This window comes from Dermacentor albipictus, chromosome 1 (genome assembly GCF_038994185.2).
Source record: "Dermacentor albipictus isolate Rhodes 1998 colony chromosome 1, USDA_Dalb.pri_finalv2, whole genome shotgun sequence".
NCBI lineage: Eukaryota > Metazoa > Arthropoda > Arachnida > Ixodida > Ixodidae > Dermacentor > Dermacentor albipictus.
The window spans coordinates 259,399,799-259,419,996 of record NC_091821.1 but is presented as its reverse complement, the minus strand read 5'-3'; the positions used below and the strand labels follow the sequence as shown (position 1 = coordinate 259,419,996).

At 46.1% G+C, this 20,198-nt stretch overlaps 1 protein-coding gene across 2 annotated transcripts in view; it reads left to right on the top strand.

Annotated features, from left to right (window-relative positions):
* Nucleotides 1–20,198, top strand: part of LOC135902906 (26S proteasome non-ATPase regulatory subunit 4-like) — a 44,281-nt gene that overhangs the window by 14,998 nt on the left and 9,085 nt on the right. For both annotated transcript variants that reach the window (XM_065433232.2, XM_065433233.2), the window contains exons 8-9: nucleotides 7,867–7,978; nucleotides 10,435–10,593. In XM_065433232.2, the coding sequence (XP_065289304.1) occupies nucleotides 7,867–7,978; nucleotides 10,435–10,593 (271 nt within the window). The remainder of the gene's footprint in view (nucleotides 1–7,866; nucleotides 7,979–10,434; nucleotides 10,594–20,198) is intronic.

Genomic DNA, 20,198 nt, shown 5'->3' with positions numbered 1-20,198 from the left:
GATCCAGGCCAAGAAAATCCACTTGTTAAGACCACTTGTTAAGATCCTACAAGTGTCCATGGATGGACCGAATGTCAAATTCAAATTTTTCAGAAGCTTTCAGGGGCACCTGCAAAAAAACTATCAAGTACAATGCCTAGATTTAGGCGCTTGCGGTCTGCACGTTGTGCACGCCTACAGGGCGGGTGTAACTGCCAGGAAGTGGGGAGTGGACGTTCTGTTGTCTAGTCTAAGTGCATTGTTTGAAGATTCCCCGGCAAGACAAGAAGACTTCGTAGCGGTGACTGGTCAGGCTACATCCACTTCCCCTTAAGTACGTCGCCCATCGCTGGTTGGAAAACGTTCTGTTAATTGAATGAGCCCTTTCACTGTGGCCTGGTGTGAGAATTTACATTGAGTCTGCAAGAAACAAGTGAACCAGCCGAAATGTGCTTCCTTTCAAAACTTGCTCAGTTTCTCCAGTGACCCACTAGTCCCAGCAAAACTTAACTTTGCCCTTGGGATAGCACTAATTCTGAAACCATTCCTGACGGACTGTTAGGCAGACCAACCACTTGTTTTTTCTGGCCAGGGACCTCGAAACAATTGTCGGGAAGCTTCTCGCAAAGTTTGTGAAGTTTTCAGTTCTCTGCGCGAGTTGGGACTACAGGCCTGTTGAAAATCAACATTGAAGACGTGAACAGTCACACAGCACTTGAGAAAGTGGACATTGGTTATGCTGCTGAACAAATTTTGAAGAATTCCAAGGTCAGTGCAAAAGATGCGTTTGCATTTAAAATGGAATGCAAGCAGCTCCTTGTTAGTGTGTGTAAAAAGGTTCTTGAGAAGAGTCCTTTAAGATTCCCGTTGGTTAGAGGCCTTTCCTCACTGGATCCCCGTCAAATGTGCACCAAGCCAGACCAGTGCCTAGCAGGACTCAAGAATGTTTTGAATGCCCTCATCGCTGCAAAAAGGTTGAGCGATCACCAACAGGACTCTGTTCTCTCCGAGTACGCCGAAATGCTGCAGATGGAGAAGCACAAGCTGCGATTGTTTGAAAAGAGCTCTGACAGGCTAGACTTTTTCTTAGAATTCCTAACGTTCAATTCCTCCTACGCTGAGCTTTGGACAGTAGTCCAACTTTTGCTTGTGCTCAGCCACGGCCAGGCAACTGTGAACTGTGAGAAGAGGATTTAGTGTCAACCGGCAGGTCTGTGTGGAAAACCTGAAAAGTCTGTCGTATGTCTCACAATGCGTTATATGTGATGCGGCATCCTTAACATTCCTATAGCAAAGGAATTGAGGACCTCGGTTTCAGCTGCAAGGCATCGTTATGCATATCTGGAGGCGCAGAAGGAGCAACTTGAAGAAGCAAAGAGTCAGAGGTGCCTTGATGAGGAAGAAATTGATACCTTAAAGCGAAAGAAAGCAAGTCTTGAAGCAACCGTTGCTGATCTGGCAGCTTCAGCGGGCAACTTGGCTGAGAAAGCAGAAGAGACAGGCGACGTCGTGCACATTGTGAAGTCAAATTGCCTTAGGAAAATGGCAAAAAGCAAGACGGAAGAACTTCTAAATATTAAGCAAGAAATAATCGCAAAGCTTCAGGAGCTTTCATGAACGCTTGTTATGACCTGTCTTAGTTTAGTATTAAACTAGTCGAGTCTGTAAGTGCATCTTTTTCTTAGCATTCAATAAATTTGTTGCAGCATGTTTAAAAATAGTTGTTTCACTATAAAGGGTAATAAATTGAGTATTAGAATGAGTCCTTGAAAAAAAACTTTTGGGGGCCTTGAAAGTCCTTAAAAACCCTTGAATTTGTGCCTTCGAAGCCTGTACGAACCCTGATATCACAAGAAGCCAACAAACACTGACACCAAGAACAACATGGAGGAAATTACTTGTACTTACTAAATGAATTAAATAAATTATGAATTAATGGAAATGAAAGTGCATGAAAAAACAACTTGCTGCGGGGAACAATCCCACGTCTTCGCATTACGCATGCGATGCTTTACCAATTGAACTATCGTGGCGCCGTTTCCTCATCCACTTTCTTGGGTATTTGTTTCGTACTAGAACCCTGAGAGTGTTGGCCAACGCCACCACTCACAAACCTTGGTGGCGGAGGTAGAACATTCTGCTGCAGGCGTCACGAAGCATGATCTTCTTGGGTGAAGGCAACTGGTCAGTAAACCCACGCATGCTGCCTGAAGGCATTAATGTTGCCGGATTCGAGACCCTCGTTATGTAATAAACTAGAAGGGGGGCCCGATTTTTATTAGTCATAAGAAGTCAACCAACATTGACACCAAGAACAACATAGGGGAAGTTACTTGTGCTTACGAAATGAATTAAAGAAATGATAAATAATGGAAAGTGGAGAGCTAACAATTGTAGAGCAACATGAAAGACTGCCGATACAGCTGTCTATTGCTCAATATGTGCTACATAAAAGTGTGAAAGAAGCCCATGAATACATGTGAAGTGCCTGGAGCGGCCAGTCTTGCGGCAATTTTGCGTGTATTCGCGGGCTTCTTTCATGCTCAGAAAAACTTTTATATAGCATGTATTGAGCAGCAGAAAGCAGTATCGGGAGTTTCTCATGTTGCTCTACAATTTTCTCCTGGACACTTTTAATCTAATCATATTTGATAAATTTAATTAGACTAATTATCTAATGAGGCAGATTGCAAAAAAATGAGTATCTTGAAGCAACGGCAAACATTACCTTGGTTATGTCCAGCTACGTCGCATTTGCATGTCTTCAAATCTTGGTGCATGATAGTTGGGACACCCTGTAAATGTACAGTTTTCAGCACAACATCAAAGAATAGTTTTCTATAAACCCACTTTTGCCTTAAAAGAAGCAGGAAGGAAACCCTAGCACACGCTTGATCACCGCACCCTTCAGCATGCCTTCCGGCACATGTCGGTCACTGATGGAGGAGAGGTAACTCAACGCGACTTCAGCGACGGTTTTCGGTTTGTGCACTGTACCGCACAATTGTATTGGTGCTATATTTAAACTGTAGCTCCTTAGTTTGAACTCCATTCTATTCTAACAAATTTCCGGTCCCCCTTGGAGTTGGAATTAACAATATTCTACTGTACTACAAATAACTTGGTAAGCATATAACCTCTTGTGAGGATTGCATGTCCTCGTGAGCTAATTCCATGCTTGGATACCTGAAACACTGATTTTCTTTTACAACATGGCTGCTGAAAATAGTTGTATTATGTGTGACCTATTATTGAAAGTACCACTTCAAATAGGACCCTGCCACATAACTTCATTAAGTTACCGTGCAGAATCGTAACTCGTTTATCTTGTCTAATAATCATGCTGCCAGCATAACTAGCATGAAACACATTGCCACCATTCCCCTCCCTTTCAGCTGTTTGCTGTGTGCTGTCATAACATCATAACTTCACACCATACCTGCCCATCACATTTCCACACATGTTGATTGTCCTTGTAAGCTCACCATAGTATACCAAAACATTGTCATATACTCATATTTATTTCTTCCAAAAACGTGCCACAAGGGGAACCATCTGCATGACAAATTGGTCACCATAACAGTCGGATTTCTTGCCACGCTGAGTAATGTATAAAAAATATGCAATTCAACATCCGATTTATTTTCCTATGTTTTCGATGCATTTCTTTCCCCCCTATCAGGGTGTATACCAACTGGGACAACTGGGAATTATTAGGGAATGAATAGTCCAGAAATATTCGGGGAAAACTCTGGGAATTTGTGCTTCAATCGGAAAATTAGCTTTCATTTTATTGATAGGGAACAATCTCCCTACGACTGGCTCGAGTAAAAGAGGGGAATCGTAACGAATTCTCTGTGACACTTTGTTGTCGGCTGGAGGAGTTGCCAGTATACAGTCAACGACGGATTCTCCAGACGGCCAATTTTGGGGAAATTCCCAAATATGTAGACGGCTTTGTGGCACCATCACGTGCCCAATAGAGTCAATGTATAAGAAAGTATGAAATTTCAGATTCAAGAACCCTTTGCTGTCCGATTTTCTGAACTTTTTGCTGCGACCGCAGGTCGGAAACAGCATTCATCAAAGCCAACACTGCCTTTTGATTATCTCGCCGCCTCAAACCAGCACTCTCGTAGGCAGATCCGCTGGCAGCGGTAGCCGCCACTGCAGCAACGCGAGGCTTAGCTGCTTCGACGTTCACTATTAAGGTTCTTGCCATTTGGTGCCGTGTTTTTTATTGAAAAAATTCGCCGCTGCCAGTAATTGCACTGACTCCGCCTCTGTAATCCTCGTGATTGCCTTTGAAGCTTAGAAGGCATGGCACATTGCACGATGCCGGTTCCTGAAAGGCAGCTTCGCCTCATCACAGCGATGGTACACGGTGAAGTGTACATGAAGTATTGCGGAGAAGCTTAACAAGCATGGGACACAGTACACATTCCATAATTATGCACACGTGCACCCGCCGTCTTCTGTCACAGTACGAGCACTGATATGCCTAATAAGTGTAGTGACAGGCCTTCGGAGCTCTTTAGGACATGCTTGTGATGATTTCAGCCCTTAAGGGCAGTAAGAGACATGCATTCATTTTTTCTGACTGCCCGATTAGACTTTTCTGATGTTTTTGAGGCCCTAGGGAGTCCGAAAAATTGGACGTTGACTGTACAACTGACCAAGAGGATGCTTCAAATGGTCGGCGGCTCAAATGCGTGGCAAAAGGAGAATGAGAACAGAAAGAACCGACGCATTGAGGAATTAACCAGAAAAGAAGCATGCTGCCGCTTTTTTCAAGGAGCTTCAGTTCAAAATACATTGTTGGCTGACGCAAAGATGCAGGTGACCCTCATGCAAACCAAATGAACTCTTGAAAGCAGTGAAACGAAACACTGAGGCGTGCGCAGGCTGAAAGTATGTCAGGACAGTCGAGTTGACTTAACAGCTGTTAAGAGAGAATCTCGCTTGTGACAAAGTTCAGGCCTCATATGAATGAGCTTGCTATCAATTGATAAATATAGCTTATATTCGAAAATATTTCCTTCTGTATGCATCTCCTTTTTATTCATGTTTGAGAATGTTTCTCTATTAGCAGTGGGTTTTACCATATTTTTTTTCTAGGGTATTCTATTCCCTGTGCATTTCACTTACCCCTCCCTTCAGTTTTCTATTTTGAATAAAATAAACCCTACTCCTTACTATTCAAACTGGATTAAGTTTTTTTTTTAGTGCTTGCTTGAGTGACAGCATCGGGTGACATGGTGTCAGCCTGTGTTGGCATAAAGTAAAGTTCTGTGTCACTCAGGGAAAACCTGGAAAACTTGGGGAATCTGAAGATGTCAACTTGGTAGACATCCTACCTACCGTGTTTACACGATTGTAAGTCGACTCGAATGTAGGTCGACCCCCCCCAAAATCACATGCTTAAAAAAAAAAAAAATGAGCGCATTTCACACAAGCAAAATTTATTGCCACGGTTGATGACTACTCATCGTCACTGGAGTCGTCCTCACTGGTGCTGCTGCCGTCGCAGCTGCTGCGGTCCCACAGCACGTCGTCGTCAAGTGCGAGTCCACATTTGGCGAACGACCGCACCACAACATCATGCGGTACCGCCGCGCACGCAGAGAGGACCCACCCGCACACAGTAACCAAGGAGGCCCTCCTCACACGCCCGCTTGGGGTAAGGTTGGGGTTTCCTCTGGAAATCATCGTTGTATTTGCGGTGCAGCAGGTCCTTAAAGGCTTGTTGACCCCCACGTCAAGAGGCTGAAGCTGCCCCGTCAAGCCACCGGGGATTACAAGCATGTCGGTGCGCTCCTTATGAAGCACCGCTTTCACCTTGTCGGTGAGGTGGCCCCGGAAAGAGTCCAACACTAACAGGTTGGGGATGCCTCTCTTGAGAGGCATCCCCAACCTGTTCCAGAGGCATCCAACCAGAGGCATCCCAACCAATGCCGACCTCAGGATCGATCCTGAGGTCGGCATTGCCCGGCCTCAGGAGCCACACCAGACAATACCATTCCACTACCATATCATCCGTCATGAATCCCTTTGCATTCGCCCGTACTACAAGGCCTTTGGGAAGCACTTCTTTAGGCATCGTCTTCCTCTTAAACACTATGTACGGGCGAAGCTTGGTGCCATACGCCAAGCATGACAACGTGATCGTAAAACGCAGCTTTTCGTTGCCCGTTGTCAATAGGTTTACATCGCGTGCTCCCTTTATGCTCACGGTTGTGTTACTGGTCATATCGAAGTATATGGGAGTCTGGTCGGCATTGCCGATCTGGCCGAGCAGATACCGTCGGGAGTCTCGAAGTTTTAGGAAGTGCCTATGGAAGGCGAGGACCTTATCCTCGTATACGGCCGGCAACTTCTGGCACATGCTGGTGCATCTACGAAGGGAGAAGCCAGCCCTCTTCATAAGTTTAGAGGCCCAGGCCCTGCTGGCTTTAAATTCAGACCTCAGTATTCCTGCTTCCGAAGCGAAGACACGGGCTTGTTGAGTGATCATTTCGCACATGACCAGCAGTGATCGATCGGGTAGATCCGTCACGTACGCCGCAAGCTTCGTTTCCAGCTCCGGAAAGCGTTCGGACTTAGGCCCGCGAAAACCACGGCACTTGGAGTCGCATGAAAAAATTCCCTCGCGCTGAAGCCATCGTTTTCCAGCTCCGGAAAGCGTCCGGACTTAGGCCCGCGAAAACCACGGCACTTGGAGTCGCATGAAAAAATTCCCTCGCGCTGAAGCCACCACTGCCGCACCACACGTTCACTCACTCCAAACTTGCGTCCTGCAGCGCAGTTGTTAGTTTCCTCGGCATGGAGGATAGCAGCCCGTTTGAAAGCAGCTGTGAACGAGCGCCGACAGTTCTTTGGGGCACTCATGACAGGCATGACGATTTGGCACAACAGAAGCACTGACAATCCCGTGGCCGTCGAAAAAATCGTATCTCAAAGAGCTCTTCCGCCAACTACCAATACCCCCCAAACGGCGACTTTTCCATCAATGATCGATGCTCCCACAAGAGCCTTGCACTCGCGGTGCGCGCAGTAAATGTTTCTTTAAAGAAGAAAAAAAAGCTTCTGTACAAGCTCGTGAAATAACCATACGCTGTGGGTTGAGCGTGAAACTTTATTCGCAAGAACACATTCGCTGCGAGATGACGACCATCCAATCAACCGGAAGCGGCCACTGCCGCACTGCGGGATACCAAAACAAGGTACATGCGACTGATGAAAGCGGCCGCATGTGATTTCCTTTACCTCGCGAGTACGTTACTCACATTCAGTGAGTGTTCTGTTGGTCTCTAATAATAGAATGAGTATTTGCGAATTCCTTGATTCAATTCACGGCGCTAACGTAGCCATGATCGTATCACATTGTTCAATAAATTTCCGGACTCGATGGCGGGAGGTTTGTCGCTCTAGGTACGGTGGCCAATGGGCACAGATTGGGAGCACCAACTTTCAAAGTGGGCATTGCCTGTATTGACATCAAAATGCATGCAATATGGTAAATTATTGCGCTACACTTCTACTGTAACCATGGAAACGTAAGTACAAAGTTGTAACCACTCCGTAGCATCCCTGATTTCTCGATTTTCTTGCCGTTACTAGCGGTTCACAGTTCGGTTTCGATTCTAAGTCGACCCCCCAACTTTGGATTGTCAAATTTGAAAAAAATGGGTCGACCTACAATCGTGTAAATACGGTATGTTCATAGCTATATACAGTAGCATCTTATATCTGTGCTGTGTTTCCTACCAACAATCTTATGTGCCTTACCTCATGTACTATTGTAACAATGTATCCCCTCCCTTTTAATATGCTTGCAACATGTGTAAATCCTGGAGTATAAACTGTTGCATGTATGGTCTTTTCCAGGCATTACGTGTGTCTATGGAGGAACAACGCCAGCGTCAGGAGGATGAGGCCAGGCGGGCAGCTGCTAACTCTGCAAAGCAAGCAACCCAGGCTCCTACAACTGAGACGGAATGTATGGCTGCAGTCCTCTTTTGATACCTTTATAGTTTACTAAAGCAATGAAGTCGCTGACAGCCAATAACAAGTTGCCATTTTGTCACATTTTGGCTGATGACCAATCATATAGCAAGATTCAGTCTTTTTTACTTGTTTGACAGCCTTCCGCAATGTATTTGAATACTCGTGCTTGGCAGGAAAGAAAGCCCGAAGGATGCATTTTGAAAGGAGGCCATTATGATCAAGCTCCGGTGAATGGTTGTGAACATTGAAGAATGAAAAACAAAAACTAAGGAGAGACCCTGACGTCATTCTTTTGTAAAGCTCAGCGACACTGGAAGTTGGCATTACTCCGCCATGTTGTCGGGCAGCTTCTCCTGTCTTGTTTACATTTCTCGCCTTCGGCATGCAACCACACCCGGGCTGTGTGGACATGCTCCCGCCATAGTGATCCGACCGACAAATCCAGTTGCGGTGTATACCATCACGACACCGTTGCCCAAGCCATTTCATCCAAGGATCGTGCTGTAGCGTTGAGCGGACTTCATAATGAACTCTGTAAATTAGTCCCCGCTAGTCTTGCTGGCTTTTCTGAAAATAAATCTACATTCTCACTGCGTTGCAAGAATGCACAGGTGATGACTGGCAGCACGCTTTATGCACATCACAGCCTATGGCTAGCCCATTGGCAGTTTATGCTGTTCATGGCTTTTTAGGAATGTTTTAGAGCACAGCTCTTGAGCACTCGCTCCTGCGGCAAGCGGCGGCGGTGGTGGCATAACCGAGCGAACAAGCAGAGCGAAAGGTGAAAGTGAATGCAGAGGCTGCAGCAGAAGCATGAGGTGGAAAGCAGACGAGGGTATGGCGAAAGCGCAATGCGGCGACAATGGCTACATGGCACCAGAGTAGCACGTGTTGTCTGGGAGGTCTTTCCGCAGCAGCTGCTCTGAAACGTGCCGACGTGCCACCCACACGCTGCCTTGTGATCTCCCGATTAGCAAGGCAGTTGTCACACTTTGCTCTCTTTGCACCGTGATGCATGAAACGTATTGTTAGTGCCAGCCAATATTTTGCGAAATGAAAACACATAAAGAGCTGCGCTCAAATTTCGCATTAGGGAGTATCATAATCGTCGGTGAATTTTAGAGCACAGCTCTTAGGCACCCGTTCCTGTGCCAGCAAGAACGGGTGCCTAAGTGGGGTTTGTTCCTTAATTACGCCTAATGGGTTTTGTTCCTTAATTACTCACAGCAGCCGCTTCTTTCCCATCCTCCCACGTGCCTGTTTTACTGGCCACAAATGCATTGTCCGTTGCCAAAAAAAGAAATACTGCGCAGACATTGCTCACGTGCAAGCCGTTTAGCATACATATTCTGAAGCACAGCGGTTTCAGTCTGATGACACATTAGTATGAATCCAGCACAAACTGGAAATATATTCCCATATTGTCCTTTGTCCGTGGTGTGTAAGTGGTGTAAATTGTTGCATGCACGCTCATTTCACACTTTTTGCTTATTCCAGTCTCACCTGGCCACAATGAAAGCCAGGACACAGTCTAGATAACTCAACAGAACAAAACACAGAGACTCATGCAATTCATGCATGCAGGACACCTTTTCCACAATAAGAGACCTACAGGGCAGCACACGCATGAGCATACACTGCCATAGCAAAACCGCCATTTCACTGTGACAGCATAGCAACCGCTACAGCGAAAAATACCACATGGCTTCCTCCACTTTTCTCATTGTGCACGAAGGGGGTAAGGCCTGTTTTTTCCTTCCTCCATGGTTGCAAAATTGTGAATGGCGCGATATTGGCTGCCTTGGGGGGATATTTCTCAAGAATGAAACACGCACATTCGCACAATATTGTTTTTTATTAAAACTATGCATTTAACAGTGCTGAATTCTTGCGAGCAGGCGCAGAATGATGTGCTGAGTGTGACCATAGCAAAATTGAAAAATAGGCTTTTTTGTATTTTTTTTTTCTTTTTTTTGTCTTCGAAGCCTGTGGCTTTGAAGGGGGGGGGACATGTCTTGGAGTCAAAAGTATGACACAAAAATCTACTTTTGATTTGTTTTTTTTTTTCTAATCTATGTACATATGATGCACCTGCTGAAAAAATGAACTACCTTAATGACGTCTTTGAGGAAAGAAAGGCTGTTTTATCCCTATGTGATGCTCAGTTTTGCCTATGAAAGGGCTGAAAAGGACCCATTTTGCCGTTCACTATTCCAAAATTGCTTATCAGAGCCAGGCCATATAGGTTTTCTTTCAAGGATCATCTTTCTTGGCTTGTTTTCCTGCCAAAAACGCTTGCTTTCCTTCCAAATTTTTTGCACCCAGGAGAATAAAATGCTTCTCACACGATTTCACGATCTCACATCGTTAATTTGTTGCATAAGCTGCCCGGACACTCCCAAGTCCTTTGCTTTAGGTTTACATAATTACTCTGTTCCATGCACACAGCTGGCTCAAGTGAAGAACGGCTGCTGGAGCGAGCCCTAGCAATGTCTATGGAAACAGATCCAGCACCTCCAACCACGACTGCCAGTCTACCAGACTTCTCGGCCATGACAGAGGATGAGCAGATTGCTTACGCCATGCAGATGTCCCTCCAGCAGGCCCGTGAGTCTACATTTGTTTGCTTGCTGGGCAAGATAGTTTATCTTCGAGCTTGTTGAATGCTTTATTCAGCATGCTGTCTTCCAAAGGAAGCCAGACTGAAGTACAATAGAAGCTTACACACTGGTGGTTCAGCAATATAGTGCAGCAGATCTAGTCAATAACAAAAGTTTACAGAGACATGGGTTCTATGACAAATGTGAACAGCTACTACATACTGTAACTTTAAAATTCAAGGCTATGTGCCCAGACTTCACAGGAATTGTGCTTTTTCTCAAATCCTGTCTCGTATACTTCTGTGGCTGACTGTGCATGTAACTGTTTGTTAATTTGAATTTCATAAGAATACCAAAACAGTTCAAACTAAAATTCAAACTAGTGAGAATTGTGAACAGCAGTTACCGAGACCTCACACAGTTTTTTTTTTTTTTTTAATTGCCGGTCCACTTAACTGTTCACAGGCAAACAGTGAGTAATGGTTGGTTGCAGCTCTAGTCTTGAAGACAAATAAGCGCTTGTTTATAAACACCCCTCTGGTTGGCCAGTGCTTAGTCAACTGCAGAAACAAATTTATGTCCTGGCACCTCGCAGCTTGGCCTGCAGTACATTACATACGTGTCTATGCCACATCTGTGTGGTGTTGCCAATGGTTCTGCACTTTCTAGCTATGTACATATTTGAAGAGTGAGCTTTTGCCAGTACCACGTTTGCTGAAATGTACGGGGGCACACATATTGTATGGCAATTCCGGTAGTCTTTTCATCACGCGACCTCACATGCAATGCGACATTGATGGCCGGCTTCTTCTCGTATGTGTGGTTGAGGTGAACCAGATTTAAGCTACACTAGCTCTGTAGTTACGTGCCAGCATCGACAAACAGGGTAACAAATGAAGCTAAAGTAGAGGCTTTCCAATGTTGTCTCGCATGACAGCAAGCAGGTCAGCTTTTCTTAGCATATAGAATTTTTTTTAGATGTGTAAGCATTTCTATGCTTACCCAACAAGAAAAACTGTCATGTAAGGCGACTGCTTTCAAGATAGAGCCCACAGCAGCAAGCGAATTCTCCTTCGTGTTGCCTTTCGCTTCAACGTGACCAAAGTGGCGAGAACACAGCGCTGACGAAGCTCTCGGCACACACTGCACTCTGCCCCTTTCGCAGATAACTTTTGACATATGGGCCCACCTCATCTCTCTGCTTGCGTGAAGTAAGCAGCGAGAACACAGTGCGCGAAGTTATTGGCAGTTGGCATTCTATCTGCATTATAACGCAGATTGCTTTCAAGATGCAGTCCACATGGCCATTCCATAAGTAGTTGCCACCAAGTTACGGTTGTTCAGTTCATGATGGTTCAACGCGGACGGATAAAGGATAAACCCAATGTAAGCATTCTTGTGCGCGACAAGCAATGCAATGAAGATGGCTGTTGCATTCGCTCGTTGCCTGCAAAGACTTTGAGGCCTTCGAGGACTTTGAGTGACGTCTCCCCGGTGTTGCCAGTATGAGGGCAGCAAATTTGTGCTGAAACTGGCATGACGCATATGTTATTAATTTAAGTTGATTTGTTTTATTGTAAAGAGCAGCATCAAATCTTTAGTCGAATATGAATATTTAGTCGTTTGCTCGGTCAGTGCGACAATCGGCAGCACTTGTCTGATGTACAGGCGCCGAAAAAAAGTGGTATACTTTACGCAGCGGGAGCCGGAGCAGCGGGACACTGCATCGCGACGCCATCTGCAGGCGGCATCTGGGATCGACATGCCTGCGGATAATAAAGGGCACCCATTGGCTGTCTCAATCCCAGATGCTGCCTTTAGATGGCGTTGCGATGCAGTTTGCCGTTGCTCCGGCTCCCGCTGCGTGGAGTATACCACTTTTGTCAACGCCTGTACATCCAGTTCTGGCTTCGCGCTATTGGCTAGTCACTCGTAGCACTTCCGGGTGCCGAGCGATGAATTCTAGATTTCTAGAACCATGCGATGGCTCGTTTCATCACTGTCATGCACAAAATCGCTCTCATGGGGTTTGGGCTTTCAGCCGCAGGCATCCTTTCAGCCGCAAGCATCACAAGTAGATGAACTTTTTGAGTGAAGGCAACCGGTCACTAAACCCACACATGCTATCTGAAGGCGTCAGTGATGCCGGATTCGTTGTTAGCTTCTTGTGATATGATTAACAAAAATTGGGCCCCTTGGTTAGCCCCGTTTCTTCTCGTTCATTACGTAACAAGTGTCTTGAATCCAGCAACATCAATGCCTTCAGGTAGCAAGTGCGGGTTTATTGACGCGTTGGCTTCAGTAACTCGTGACACCTGCTGCTGAAACGATGTTCCACATCCGCCGCCAGGGTTTGTGAGTAGTGTTGCTGGCTAATGCTCCCAGGGTTTGTTTAGTAGTAAAACATACTCAAGAAAGTGGGTGGGAAAAGGGTGCCGCAGTAGAGCATCGCACACGTGATGCGAAGACGTGGGTTTGTTCTCCACCTGTGGCAAGCTGTATTTTCATCCACTTTCATTTCCCATTAATTCATTATTTCTTTAATTTAATCAGTATGTACAAGTAATTTCCCCTGTGTTGTCCTTGGTATCTTTGTTTGTTGGCTTCTTGTGATATAACACTGATGACACTAAACTGCATGCAGCTGAGCAAATGGCACACTGCTTACGTACCGTATTTACTCGCATAATGATCGCACTTGCATAATGATTGCACCCCTGAATTTTGTCGTCAAAATTCAATTTTTTTTTCTTTCCCGTGTAATGATCGCACCCCGAACTTGTCACAGTGATATGTCGTGTGCCAAGTCTAGTTAATGATGATCGCGCTTACCATCTGTCTAATGCTACACGAATGACTCTTGAAAAGATACCAAGCGGTTTGTTTGCATGCACCCAACATTCTTAAGCAGATGCCCCATTTCATTTTTTTCATTACTTTCCGCACCTCCATGAAAAAAAAAGGTACGACCAAACTTGCCTCGGCTTTATTATTTGTAGGCTTCATAATGGTTTTCGTCAATAACAAAACATAAAAGGCACCTTTTGATTCTTCTCGTCTGCACTCGTGGCCAAGCAACAAACCGCGAGCGGCAATGATAGTGGCCACGTTTACACTGATACGTTAGAAGTGTACCTTATTCATACGCCGACGCTTGTAACGCAGCTAAGATATTTGCCCACACTTGGCGGAAATGTGTCGTATTAGGATAGCAGCAAAGACAAATACCACAGTTTCCGCAGCATGCCTGCCATGGGTTTCTGTCACTGGCAGCAAAGCGTGCCCATCTCTGTTTCTGTCCCCTCAAAGTGGACGTGGCTACGTTATTGTCGCAAACTTGTCGATATTAACTGTATTATTCAGTACTGATACGGAAGACATTGTTTTAATGCGCGTAAAGTACTCGCAAGAAGAAAAATAATTGCGTTCCGCTTGCTCCGCCGGCAGCCACCTGCTTGTTGACTCATTGTCATGCCGCAGCAAATGTGTGATGAAAAAAGGAAATGTTTCTTTTCGTGGGAAGTTTAACCTGTGTAATGATCGCACCCCTGAATTCGTCAATTTTATTTTACAAAAAAGTTTGGTCATGATGTGAGTAAATACGGTACTTAGTCCCAAATTTATGACAAAATATAGACAGGGTATCTACCAAGTTGACGCTTTCAAATTCCGCGTCACACAGAATTTTTTTTTTTTTCTCGAGACGGGCTTACACAATGATACTGCATGGATACTGTCACTTTAGTAAACATGCTAAAGAACAAGAATGGCTTAATGGTGGTGCGCTAATATAGAAATTGTCTGCAGATCCAATTCAAATAGTTAGTAGTATTTAATTGAAAAAGAAAATAGAAGGGAGCGTAAAAATCTGTGGCCACTTTGCTGAGCTAAACTGCGATATGCGAAAGCCTATCTATGAATGCCTTTGTAGCTGTTGTCTGAACTGTTCTGCGAACGGGTGCCGCCATAGTCATGAGCATGGGATGCGATCACAGCCATATGGCTGCAAGGTTTGTTGCCGATGTGCGCACAACCCCACGCCCATGTCCGCGCACTCCCATGCGCCCACTCGCACAGCGCTATTGGCATAGCGCCTCCTCTCCTTGCTCCCCTCGCCAATAATCACCACTTTCCTGCATTCACAATGCATTGTGCCCGGACATTCATGAGCCACTAAAGGCTAAAATGTGCATTAAATCTGCATATCTTTTTTGTTCAATAAATATATGCAGCACTGGCAGTTTGAAATTTTTTCTTCCCACTTCATACCCTCTGGATCCGCCTAAGCAAACTACTATGACCACTGCTTCGCCAGTACATGGCCTCCGTTATTTATGGTCCAGCACATTATCTTTAACCTCAAAGACCATCGTTCTTGATGAGGAATTTACGATAATACACAGACAAGTTTTCTTCTTCTTCTCTTTTTCCTGTGTCGTTACGTGCATCGTAATGCAGTGCACGCCAACTATACAGTTAATGCCCTAGGCACCACACACCAAAAATGGAGTCTTAACGCGAACAAGGTGTTGCACTGAAACTTTAACAAGTATCGCATGTCACTTGGGCTGCGACATGGCCTTTGATACAGATTGAAACACTAAGTCTAAATGCCCACATCTCCCTGCCTGACTCGTGGTACACCTCACGTGCATCGAAATACTTGTCATGCATTTTTATTTTCCACCGTAATTCAGTAGCACAGAGGCCTGTATCAAAACTCTACCGTGCTGACACCAACGTAACCCAAGCTCAAAATAACACGTGGTGCGCCCCACATGTTCACTATCCATCGGCAACAACAGTTAACCAGGCATACAAGTGGTTTTTGCAGAGCTTCCGAGTTGATTTCCACTTTCATGTTATGAGCTGCTCTCACATGCATGAATTAGAAGCGCTCATCGCGGCCACCATCGTAAGCCCACAAGTAGCACAGTCAGTAAAACCAAACATCACAATGTTGTTCACATATACTGGTAGAAGCTGTAAATGAGAATACAGTCGCCGACTGATTTTTTGGACTCCAAAAATTCGGACATGCTCGATTATTCGGTCTGCTTCGCGGCACCGTCATAGACCATAATGTATAACAACTGCCCAAAGTTCAGACACCTTGCAACCTCTCGTCTGATTTTTCGGACACTCCTTGAGCCAACTCGATCGAGAGCACCATGCACCGACTCTGACTGGTGCATGGTCGGACTTGCTGAACGCCATTTTTGTTTTGAACGGAGCCTCCTTGCTGCCCCACGAAGTGGCGCTACTGCAAATCCCCGCTCATAATCGTTTCTGCCTGGTTCGTAGCGACAGCAGTTCCAGTCTCAGCTTAGTAAGCCATGTCAAGACAATCCAGCAGCTGATTTGTTTCTTTCTTCGTGCACAATGCTGCGAGTAGGCCACCGTTTTCATTTGTGCAACTGGTGTCAGCGTGGTGATGTTTGCTTTGTGAGCTGTGTCGAGGTTGCGGTGATGCAACGCGGCATACGGAAACATCGCATCAATTGTCTAATGGGGCCGACAGTGCCCGCACAGACTGCGCTGGGGAATGCCGGCAAGCGGGTGCCGGGGAGGCCTAGGATTTGTCGCCTTCTGATGTGCTCCCTACTGACGCCGAAAATGTTCTGCCGAGACCTGCGCAGTGGTTGCATTGAGATTCCAGACACAGTCTCATTTGACAGTTTCACAGGCGCTGATACTGCTGTACTGTCATGCGCAGAACTCGACGACGGTGAGATCATTTGTCAGGTTTCTGCTGCCCCGCCGGATGATGATGAGTTGGAAGATGACGCACCATTTGCTATGCTACTGTCGCAGGCGGAGCGTGTACAAGCAGTGACTGTGCTTTTAGCCGCCTATAGTGGTTGTACGACCCTCTCCGAGGTTCAAGCTTATCTGATTGCACCTAAAGCCCCTCCATCCGCGTGCCACCGCCGCTCTCTTAAGTACTGCCAACCGCCTTTTCCCCTCACACCAAATCCGGTTCCGGCATTTCCGCTTCCGGCGTTTCCGGTTCCGGCATGTCCGGTTTTAAGATTTCCGGTTCCGGCGTTTACGCTTCCCGGAGTTGCGCTGCGAGAATTTCCACTGTGATTGCAGACGATGGTGAGACGCCCGTGCTTAGCAACCGCTGCTAATTTGAGTAGCTCGCTCTAGCCATTCCACCAAGCGTCATTCGTGTGCATCTACGTGCTTGTTTGCGTACGCTGCGCCCGCACGCTTTGCCTGTCGTCCCCTTTCTCTGACAAAGTGCGGAGAGCCATGGGCTGGGGCACAACACATGAACATAATTCGCCGTACACATCTGCTCGCGTCACAACACTAACACAATTCGCCGTACACCTTTGTACGTGTTACAACACGCGCGCACGCACCAATTCACTGCACACCTCCGCGCATATCGCACAAGAAAAGCACACTTGCTTTCACCATGTCACTGAATGCCTTCCACGCAAATTTGAACTTGTTATATTTCATAGCTTCACGTCATTGCAGTTCTTCACGCAGTGCACGCACTTGGGACGTTCGTTACCTTCTATCCGCCGTACGAGACAAGTTCAACCTCAGAATCAACAGCATAAACTCTATGCGTCTGCCGTACAAATTGGCGTCGCGAACTCCTTCACTAAAGTCCCTCCATACGTGCTGGCTGAAGGGGATGTATGCTTCAAAACAAGAAGAATTCAAAGGGGACAAGCTGTTGTATTCCGCTGAAGTAGTAGTTTGCGGTCGCTGTTTTCCAAATGCACGAAAAACTGGAGTGGTCTCCAAGCACTGTAGGGGTTGGGGGACGGGCGTCGGGATGAAAAACCCAAAACTTGGGAGGATTTATTCTACATTATGTACAGAGAGGTGAGCGACAAGTACCATTTGTACAGTCATTACGGGCCGGCAGCAACTCGGACGCTGCGGCCCACGGCAAGAAGTTCGAGAGAGGTGAATCAGGGAATCAGGGACTGTTCCAGAATGCTCAGGTCTCTCTGGAAGGCTTCTTATAAACCCTTCGAGCACTAGAAGTCACGTCATGTTCGACCAATAGGAGAGTCCGCTCCGATGACGCCACTTTCAGCCAATGGTAGGCGCCCGTGTCGCGGTGTCACACCTGGCGGCTCTCTGTGGTCTTGCCTCGCAGACTGGCAATGCACTTCTAACGAGGAGAAGGGGAGGGCTGCTCATGCTCCATTGTCGGAGGCCCACCTGCTAATCCCGGCAGCGCACGAACTTGTTGGCACGTGAACTTGTTGCCTTAAACTTGTTTGCTCGGCCGCTCCTCTGGAATGTGCTTTCCTGCTTCGGCATTCCTCAATTAGCTGTGCTGCGATTCGAAGTGGTTTGGGGAACTCGAAGTAATCGCAGGAAACAGCTCCATATCTAACAGCACCCAGGCACTGCATTCCACTGTACGTTGTCTCTCGAGGCACAACCCGTCGCAGGTTGACGCGAAGCAGCGAACACGACCAGATCGCCGATTACAATAGGCGGTGGTTCTTGGATGGAATCGCATTAACAGTTTGAACCGCAGCTGGTGCAATTAAAGCCTCTCCATAGACGCGAAAGTAAACAACGCTAAAAACATAGCATCACTTCCACTCGGAACAGGAAGCTGAAGCTACGTAAGTTCCGCTTGACGCCGGAAGCTGAGGGGGTGAGTGGGAGAGGAGCGTGGAGGAGGAGGATAGGTTGGCGGTACTTAGCTTGGTCGGTGGTGGCGCGTGGATGTAGGGGCTTTAATTGCACCTAAACGGAACAGCATGCTACGGCGCATTCACGATTTCTTCAAGTCTACTCGAGCCCGAATAAGTGTGTGGAAATAAAGGATTTTTTTTTTCTTAATCTGCTTTTTCGGACACCTGTTTATTCGGACATTTCCGCAGTCGCCGTGAGGTCTGAATAAACGGTTGGCGACTGTACTAGGTTGTGTTGCGAGGCTGCGCAGATGTCCAGTTCTTTTTTTTTCTTTCTTTTTTAGATCTCTTGTTCCGTAGAATTTTGTAGTTGACCGTACATGGCTTGGAAAAGCTCTAGGAGTTCATTCTTTGCCTCTTGCCTGGTTTTGAATGCGCCATTTACCACATTTTCTAATTTTCCATGATAGAAGCACACATTCCCCTAGTTTTCCAGAGTATGCAAATTCTATGAATTCCTGGTTGGTAGACATCCTGGTGCAGCCCCTATACATGGATATACAGTACCCACAACTCTGCGTGCTGAGCAGATGGAATCCAGTGCCTCTGAAGAGGCGCTGCATGCAACCGTCATTAATCCTGCATGTGGGGTTTCTAAGGAACGGCACCACCAATAAAAGAAAAATCTCGTTTCATGGAGCCCATCTTAGAAACGCAGCACAAAATACTTCCAATGTAGATATGCAGATATTAGTGGAATGTCGGGGGATTACTCCGCAATCTTAATGGCATTAAGGAACTCCTACATAAGCTTAGTCCTAGGTTGCTGTGTGTTTGAGATACCCACCTCAATCATTCACATGCAATCTTTGTCCAGCAATATAACATTTACTTCAACACTCTCACCATGTGTGGCCATCATAACAGATAAGTGTCACCAGCCAGCATTTACAGCTGAAAACGCCCCTTGAGGGAATCGGAATTGGAGCAATGCTGTTTGACAAGTTAGTCACAATTAGTTGTCTATACATCCCTCCAAGCTATCAACTTTTCAGAACAGAATTCCAGAGCTTCGTCGGAGAACTTCCCAAGCTTTATATTGTAGTAGGAGATCAAAATGCACGTAACACTGTTTAGGGAGATTCTCATTGTGATGCGAGAAGGTGTTTCATAGAAAGCTTCTTCTTTACAGGTGTATGCTTATTAAATAAAAAGAACCCATATTCTACAGCATGGCAAACGGGATTGCATCGGGTACATGCGTGCCATAGCTGGAATAAAACATGATTAAAGGGACCCTGAAATGATTTTGACGATTTTCTACAAACGTACGAGTCGTTAGAGTAGGTCCTTCTGATCATTGACACATCTAAGTGCTCCACGTAAAGCGTGTAATTTATTATAAGGTTTTAAAAATGCACATCGCTGCCAATGCTGCACGCTGCTCGGCGGAATTTTAAGCCGCCCTTACCCATATGACGGAAATCACCCATATAACGTCAGTGGGGCGAGCTATCCGATTAGCTGATCAGGGCGCTAATCAGGGCGCTAATCGATAATTTTTCCAATTTTATGGTAAACAAATGATCTTCGTAATAGTTGGAATGTTAGTTCATTTGTTTTTATAAAAAGAAAGTAACATAAAGGGAAGGCACAAGAACAATTTTTCAGTACAATTAAGCACTTCCGGCACACAGCAAGTGTCGTCTGCTTGTGCTACAACGTACTCCATTTTGACGAGAGCTCCGCGGTCAGAGTCGGTCTCAGTTTTTTCGCAAGCACTGTGATTCGACTTTGTTGCTTTGTGGACTGCAAACCTACTGACTGGCAGTATGTCAAGCTGCGACATCGTGTCCCTCTACAGGGCAGCATACGAGCGAACTGGCTGCTGCGCATCGGACTGCCGCTATCCGATCGGCGCCAGGATTTTGCACGTTTGTGGCCGTTACTTTACACCGGAAGATTACTAACGCAATAGCGTTTCGCGAGT